Below are 8,510 nucleotides of genomic sequence, written 5' to 3'. Positions count from 1 at the left end.
TCACGTGTGCACCGATGGCACCTGAACGAGCCTCGGCGGAGCTCGCAGGTTTCTCTGCCTCCCTCACGATGGCGCCGTTTGCTCAGACTACGGAGCCGCGTCCCCCGCCTGCCGCTCCGGGCCCCAATGCTGTGGCCGTCCGCTCCAGTTAAAACACGTGGGTTGTTTTTTTTTTTTTTTTTTTTAGTTGAGCTCTTCGCAGGAATCACGCCCCGCGAAGAAGAAGTTGCGGACAGCCCCCCCCCCCCCCCCCCTCGGGCGACCGGCGCTGTTCGTCACGTTGCGTCAAGGTAAACAAACCGCTGACGCGAACCTCTCTCGGTCGGGGAGCTATAGGTCCCGATTCAGTCGTGTACAGTGCAAAATCTACAAAAAAAAAAAAAGGTACGGTGACCTCCAGCTGGTGAACACGACGAGGCCCCGTACCGGCCCACGACACTGGATTTGTTTTTTTGGGGGGGGTTTTTCCCCCAGACAGGCGTCCCTCCTCCAAATTAAGAGGCTCATGTGACCTGCACCCGGAACACACTCTGCCCGTAAACCATCCGCTTTTATATGCGATGAATATTAATGTCAGGTTTCTGCTCGCAGTTCGATCGACTGTGTTATTGTCCAATAATAAAATAGCAAATTACAGAGGAGCCGCATCCATAAAGAGGCTCGATTTATTGTCAAAAAAAAAAAAAAAAAAATCAGGCTTCATCGGCCCAGTACGAGTGGAAAGACTTAGGCCCCACTGCTTCTTTGGTCAGCTGCTAGTTACATAAGAGTGTAGCTACAAGCCTTTTCTCTGAATTATTTTATTATCATTGTTATTATTTTCGTTTCCACGTATCAATCAGCGCATTATAATGACACGGAGAATTTCAGAACAATGCCGGGAGACTGCGTGAATCGTTCCTAGGGCCACGCAGGCTGAAACGGCTCTCTGAGCCGGCATCCTGCGTCACCGGGCTGAGTTCAAATCGGATTACGTGCCTCGTCTGTCTCGACAATCCAACGGACGGGCCGGGGCCTCGGCGCTGTCAGCGCGCGGCCATTAAAAGCCGATATCCAGTGAGCAATTATTGGAAATGATTAGGAAAAGTGGCCGTAAAGTCAGAAAGCCGCAATTGGAGAGGAGTCGTTTCAGCACTGGACAGCTCCCGGCTCCCCAGAGGCCTTGGACTTGGTCAGCGGAAGCCCGACCCCCCCCCCCCCCCCCTTCTATCAAAACCATCCAGTCACATGAAACCATCACCACCACCACCAGCAGCAGCAGCAGCAGAAAAGACGACCACTTCCCAGCTCAGTCATAATCAGACAAGCCTAATTGGACTTATTGATGACATGCAGGGTTGGGGTTGGGGTTTGGGTTGGGGGGGGTGAGGGGCAGTCGCGGTCGAGATGAGGGACTAATTGATTTGTATTGGCCGTCACATCTTCCTGTGCAAAGTTCATGATTTCATGTAAGCATTCACAACCATTTCTGGGGTTTTTTTGGTTTTTTTTGGTGTTGTTTTTTTTTTAAAAGAAGAAAGTTTGGAAGTAAACTTGCCTCTTAGGGGGGTGGTGTGTGTGTGCGTGTGCGCGCGTTTGCGGGGGGGTCTGACAGATGCATCGATGAGGAAGGAACTGTACTATTATATTCCGGGAGGTAGACTTGATGACGTCTATAGCATCCTTAATGTGACTTATTGGAGGGAGGAGGAGGAGGAGGTGGGGGGGGGGCAAGGCTTACGATACATGGATAAAAATCCCAGGCAATCACAGCCCAGGACAAAAGTTTGGAGCAACGATATGTAGACGAACGTCCAGCGCACTTTCCCACCGAGTTTTTTTCGTTTGCCCGTGCGACTGGCGGAGTCCTTCTAATTGTGTATAAAAGTGAGCCAGGCTGCACCGAGGGGGAACATAAGGGACGACGGAGGCGCTTCAGCCAGGAAAGAAGTGCCGTGAGAAAGATACAGTCTCGCTCTCTTTCTCTCTCTCTCACACACACACACACACACACACATACACACACACACACACACACACGCGCACACACACTCTACCACAGCCGCGCCCGGATCACATCCTACAGCACAGCGCTGTCCCTGCTCTCCTGCTATAGGTATGTGCTTTATCCGCGGATTGTCTTAAAACTCGGGGAAATGCGTTGATGGAGAGCGAGATAAAGTAATGGAAATGATTTTTTTTTTTTTTTCACCCCCCTTTCTCTGCACTGCATGGAGGGAGATCTGGTGTTTTTGAATGACTTCGGCGCTGCATGCAAAGGATTCGGTGTCAGTCCCACAGTTAAAGTTTTACGAGATGGGAAGGATGAGACAGACAGAAATCTTTTTCTTTTTTTTTTTTTGAGCAAACGGACGCTGTTAATTTACAGAGGTTTATGTTCGATCCAGCTTTTTAGTTTGTACTAAGAGAAGTAGCGCAGCGTGTGAATTCGAAAGAACAAAGAGTGAGCATGTTGTTTCTGTAGGAGTGACTAACCTGTTTAAAATCTTACTGTTTTTCCATTTTCCAACAGCATGGCCAGTTCGAGTAAAGCGACTTTAATCTTGCTCATCTACGGAATCTTAATGCACTACAGCGTCTTCTGCACACCTATCGGACTAAGTTACCCTAAGATTAGGTAGGTGTTTGTGATTTATGCAGCTTTATAACCTGACTGTTATAACAGTCTCTTTTTTCATTTATCCATTTTAAATGCATCTTAAAAAAACCCAAACAAACCCATTTTGTTCAATGATGGCACTGCATTGTGATTCATTACGAAGTGTTTGGGTCCGTATACACTTGATTCTAAAATAACTGCGCGCAACTGCGCACAAACTATGCGCGCAATTTTAAACCTGAGAGCCGAGCGGAGCAACGAAGGGGGGAATGCGGTCATTTCAACACACTCGAGGTGCACGTCTTGTGTGGAAAATGGCTATGGAAATTGCGTAGAAGTATCCGTCCGGTGGGACGGTTCGCAGAACTCCCCTTATTAAAAATGGGAGCGCAGTCAATGCAATGGATAGCCCTGGGGATGACGGCGGACTGGCGTCACCGAGGAGAGGCGAGGCAAAACGAGCGAGACGGCTCCGTCCGCCTGAGATTTATTCTTCTTTTTCTGCGAGAAAAAAAAAAAAAAGCCTGTCCGTAATTTGGGCGTGGTTCTCACCGAGCCCAATTTTTCCTCTGCTAATTGCGGCATTCTTTCTTTAAAATGAAAAATTTTGGCCCCACGCCTACACCAGAGCGCGATCATTTTCAGCCCCATTGTTTCGATTCTTAAATAATCGATGAGCCTGTAGCCTGTGTTTAGAGCAGAAGCACCAAGTTGGAAATTAAAAAAAACAGATTTCCCCGATCAAATAATGTATTTAAAAGGAGGGTGGTAAAGCTGTACACGCTTAAACCATTTTAAACATTCTTTTTCTGGGGGGGGGGTCAGATTTAAATAATTCGTTTTCTGGTTGTATTATTTTAAAAAAACACCCTCAGCTTTTGGTTTGTTTGTTTGTTTTCTTTTTCTTTTTCGTTTTCTTTGCCCTCTCTCTCTCTAATGCATCGAACCTGCCCCTGATTTTAGAGGCAGGTGCAGGCGTTCCGGCGTTCTTTCACTCCTGCGTCCCACTTGTGCGCGGATCGAAATTTTTGGCTGAATGCTCTCCCTCCTTTGCAGACTTGAAAACGACGCCTTCGACGAGGATGGGAACGCACTGTCCGACATGGGGTTCGACAGCGATCAGATTGCCATACGGAGCCCACCATCCCTGAACGACGACCCGTACTCTCTATACTACCCACCGGAGAAGAGGTAAATGTGCCCCCCCCCCCCCCAGCTGAAGCCTTGGGCCGGGTTCCATTTTGATGACTTTTTTTGCTGTTTGCGATAATGTTCGCTTGCTTGGTTTCCCCCGGAGTTTCTCGTGTTATTTGTCCGGTGTTATTTTCATACCGAGTAGCCTAAAATGTTGATTCCAATACTGGTAGTAGTCCAGATAAAAGGTCGGCACATACGCAAATGACAGCCTGTGTTGTAAAAAGAGAAAAGAAAAAAAAAAAAAAAAAAAAAGGGCTGCGAGGCTCCGATTGAAAAGCACCTGATGTGATGCTGGACCCGAGGGTGGGTGGGGACATTTTAGGCTACTTCTGATCATTCTGTCTGCGCTTTTTAGTCACTGATGATCTATGTGTTTTGGCGTTTTATCATCTCAGACAAGAAAGGCATGCTGAGGAAGAATTAGATAGAGCCTTGAGGGAGATCCTGGGTCAGTTAACAGCGAGACATTATCTGCATTCTCTGATGACAATTCGTGCAGGGTAAGGGCATTTCTTATAAGCGTTCACCTGCAGTCATCTATTCTTTTTTATGTTGCTCCGCTGCACAAGCTCAGGCTGCTGCATCATTTTATGTGCGTGTTTTGCGTATTTTTTTTTATCTATCCATACAAAAAAACAAAAAACAACGTCTGGACATTTACATCACACCTTTTTTGTTTTCTGTTATTCTTTTGTTGCTGTTGTTGTTGTTGTTGTTGTGGCGTGGCACTGCGTTCATGATTCCTCCCTTACGAATGAGGGTCACTTCTCTGAGACTAAAATACACTGAGATTAATATGTGATTGAATCTATAAATTGATTTTGTTTGCCCGAGCGCTATTGGAAAATCATGCGTCAGAATGCACAATGGGTTCTGAATGAATAATTTATAACTTTTATAAAACCCTTAAATCACCGTTTCTTTTACACTGTCTTGCTTGCCGCCTTTTTTCTTTTTTTTTCTCCAAACGAAAAATAGGATAAAAAGGCCCATAAAGGCATCACCAGTGATTGTAGGCAACTTTGAATCATGGCAAGATGCAGAGATTATCAAAGCTAATGTAAAATCAGAGAGAGCATACATTTGCTGAGAAGTGGAAGTCTGCAGCTTTAACTAATGCGCGGTTTGTTTTTTTGTTTGTTTTTGTTTTTTTTGGTTGTTTGTTTTTTTTTGTTTTTTTTCCAGTGAAGACAACAGCATGGAGGACGAGTCGGAGCCCTTATCCAAGAGACATTCAGATGGGATCTTCACCGACAGCTACAGTCGCTATAGAAAGCAGATGGCTGTGCAGAAATACCTGGCAGCGGTTCTGGGAAGAAGGTACAGACAGAGAGTTAGGAACAAAGGACGCCGACTTGCCTATTTGTAGCGTTGTTAAAGCGCCCAAACTGCCCTCCTGTGTATATACATCCAGTCGTTAAATCAAAGTCATTCAGATATACCTGACCAACCAGTGGATTGCGCCTGTGTTCTTTCAACATGTATTTATGTATGAAGTAAAGCCATTAAAATGAATATTTTAATAATAATATCGGTTTTTTTTCTTTTTGTACAAAAGCACTTGATACCGCACAGTTATACTTTGTGGACCAATATTTTATTTTCGTGTTAAGATGTTGAAAACAAATCAAAATGACTAAAAAATAAAATAAAAAATAAAAAAAGATAATAAAAGACAAAGAAAAAAAAGAAAAAGAAAGAAATTAGGAAAAAAAAGATAATTGTGCACCTTCAACGTTATGCGCTTGAAATCTTTTAAGGTCATCTACATATGCAGAAAATAAATAGATTATAAAAAGACAATCAAAGTATTGAATGTTATACTTATTTTTGTAACCAACGTTCTATTTTTTTAGTGTTGTTTGTTTTCCAAACAGGCCCAAAGAAGCAGTGAGCATGCTATGTGAGGCATATCCGGCTTATCCTAAATGATAGATGTTACCCCTGTCCACCCTTCTCTGTGCCCCCTTAATGGGAGCTCTGTGGGTTTGTAGAGCTTGCTGCCCCTTCCAGGGGAATTCAGATGGCTTTTCTTGTACAGCCTCTCATTTGATGGACAACTGATTGACTTACACGGTCATTCGTGTAACTGGTGGTAAAATCCAACCCTCCTTTTAAACAGAAATTCAATTGCAGGCTTTTCCAAGGGCATTAATGCCTTTACTAAAGATAAAGGAAGCACTAAAGTTGCTGTTCACAGTATGCGGCAAACACTGCTTGCTCACTTGCCTCAAAGTCATTCACTGTAGGAGATAAATCATGCTCGACAGGACTGTGTAAAGAATGTTCCATATGTGTGTATTATGTACAGTATAGAAACTACGGAGTGCACATATTCATCTCAATGTTGTCTGTTCAGTCAACAGAAGTAATTGAAAGAGTGTGCTTCAACTGTTGATTGTATTTGGGCAGCATTGCATACATTCAGGAAGGACCCAGAACATGTAAGAAGCAGAAAATGAAGCAGGTGGAGAGGAAGAGGAAAGGTAGCGTCTGAGTTACAGCTAGGAATATTTAACTCGTTTCTTATTTATTGGTGCATGTGGAAATTGACACGTTGCTAATTTTTGCTTAGAAACTGCATGCCATCATGCTTTTTTGGACTGTGTTATTTGAGAGGTGGGCTGTGTTAAGCCTTTTTCAACACCACTGCCCCCTCGGATGTGTTGGAAATGTGAACAAGGAGGGCTAGAGGTGGTGGAAACTGGTACTGCACTGACTTGTTGAATTTTTACCTCCCCTGCTGCTCGCATCGTGGATATCATAAGGCAAGACACTGTACTCCCTTTTTGCTGATTGCCTTCGTCCTTGTAGCGGTTTTTAAAGATTCTTTCGCTTCTAGATCGCCGTGCTTAGTTTGCTGATTTGGCAGTGCTGTGGTTCAATTGTTAAGACGAAGGTGATCTGGGTTAAATGTCTACTGGGTATGTGCAGTGACGATGTGACAAAGAGATGTGGAGAGTGTTAGGTGAGAGAGAGAGAGACAGGTATGCACGGAGAAGAAGAGAGAGCAGGAAGCAAGAAGAGGCAGTATGTGTGTGAGAGAGAAAGCAAAGTAGGCTGTTACATAAGAGACAGGTTACAGCACCCATGAGCCAGAGAGAGGTTGTCACACCTGAAACAAATAGGAGGTGAGAGCGCCGCTGCCGCCTCACCTCACCTGCCAAAGTTAGATCAGGGTCAATGAGTCTGATAGACAATATCAGATGTTGAATTCCCTTCACTTAGGTATCAGCAAAAGCGTTAACAAGATGTGAGTGAAGCTGGACGAGGCCACTCAGTTTCCCTCTCACACTCCAACGGAGGTGAATGAAAAATTCAGCCCTTCGGCAGAGGGATCTTCCCACTGAATCTCTGTTAGACAGATAACTTATGTATTTATTCAATATTATGCAAATGCAGCTTTATGCACCCCTGCAATCCAAGCATTGGCCTGTGTCCCCCCACGGAAACTATCAATACACGCTTTCTTCAAGTGTGTGTGTGTGTGTGTGTGTGTGTAATGTTTGTTTGTGTGAATGAGCGCGCATGTGGAGGTGGAAACAGCTTTTGGCTTTGGTGCCTTGCTTCGACGTGAGAAAAAAAAAAAAAAAAAAAACTAAAAAAAAAAAAAAATTCGCCACAAGTGACAGATGGCAATTTTAGTGGCCCTACAATGCTGCAGTCCATTAGCTTACATTGAAACTTCCTTTTACTCTGTTTAATTGCTCGGCTTAGTCTGCCCCAACAGTAGTAGAATTAGGCTTTCTTTTTAGAGCATGGCCAATGATTTATTGAGTAAAAAAAAAGTATAAAAAGAATAGAATGTATATGTTGATGGAGCAGGCAATGTGTGTGTGCGTGTGCGTGTGCGTTTGTTTGTTTTGTGTGCTTGTGCATGAGTTTGGGGTGTTCAGTGTCTGTGAGAGTTGTGAAAAATGACCAGTGTTTGTTACTGTGGATTATGAGGTGTTGTTGATTATTTTGATATTGGTCAGTAATTTATTAATCAGAAAAGAGCACCAACATATATAGTTTACAACTATGTGCATCACTATCTAGAATAAAAAGGTTTCAGAGCAAGAAAAAGAGATTCTGTTCAGATCATAGAAAATGCCTGTTGTTGATATTTCTGAAAGCGCCAAACGCCTTACTTCAATGTTTAATCTCTTATCTATCTGAAAACAATGTGTTTTAAAAGTGAACATTAGTACAAGTGACATCGTTATACACACAGGAGTCCTTATATGGGGTTTTACGTTTCTCAATGTTATGAAAGTGTTGTAAGATTTGTATGAATAAATTTTTGTAAACAACATTTTCTAATCAATGTCTAATCTTTGAAATACATCCTTTTGAAGGTGATACATATTTTGTGAAACAAAGACAGCGCAGCAAAGATAGAGAGCTACTATGCCACACACCTTGACTACAGTCCTTTGTTTGCAACTTACATTAGAATCAATCTTGAATCTTCCTTCAAAAGTTGAGTTTACTTGATCACCGAGGGCCACATATTTGCCTGAGCAGAGATCTTCTCCTGAAACAAACACAAACCTCAAGTCATGTTGCAGAAAATAAAGGGAAACATCCTTCAGCAATCACAGCACTGGCTCTGCTGTGCTCTAGAGGGCTATGTCAACCTGAAGTCCCATCAAGTTAGATTTATTTTTCCAAAGACAAACTGACAGACACGAATGGCAAATCTGAGAAGCTCACAGCACTGGTGGCTGTG

General features: G+C 43.6%; 1 protein-coding gene across 2 annotated transcripts; it reads left to right on the top strand.

Annotated features, from left to right (window-relative positions):
- The first annotated feature begins 2,085 nt into the window (after positions 1-2,085).
- On the top strand, positions 2,086-7,265 carry adcyap1b (adenylate cyclase activating polypeptide 1b). 2 transcript variants are annotated; one of them, XM_040144601.1, is made up of 5 exons: positions 2,086-2,160; positions 2,513-2,617; positions 3,656-3,790; positions 4,192-4,296; positions 4,982-7,265. In XM_040144601.1, exons 1-5 carry the CDS (start codon positions 2,144-2,146, stop codon positions 5,163-5,165), a joined length of 546 nt encoding a protein of 181 aa, XP_040000535.1. In that variant the 5' UTR covers positions 2,086-2,143; the 3' UTR covers positions 5,166-7,265. The 2 variants fall into 2 exon arrangements, with proteins under 2 accessions (XP_040000535.1, XP_040000536.1); XM_040144602.1 differs by lacking the exon at positions 4,192-4,296.
- The last annotated feature ends 1,245 nt before the right edge of the window (positions 7,266-8,510 follow it).

The sequence above is a fragment of the Xiphias gladius genome, chromosome 14 (assembly GCF_016859285.1).
Source record: "Xiphias gladius isolate SHS-SW01 ecotype Sanya breed wild chromosome 14, ASM1685928v1, whole genome shotgun sequence".
Classification (NCBI taxonomy): Eukaryota; Metazoa; Chordata; class Actinopteri; order Istiophoriformes; family Xiphiidae; genus Xiphias; species Xiphias gladius.
Note: the sequence above shows the minus strand (reverse complement) of the source record. Positions and strands in the feature narration are given on the sequence as shown.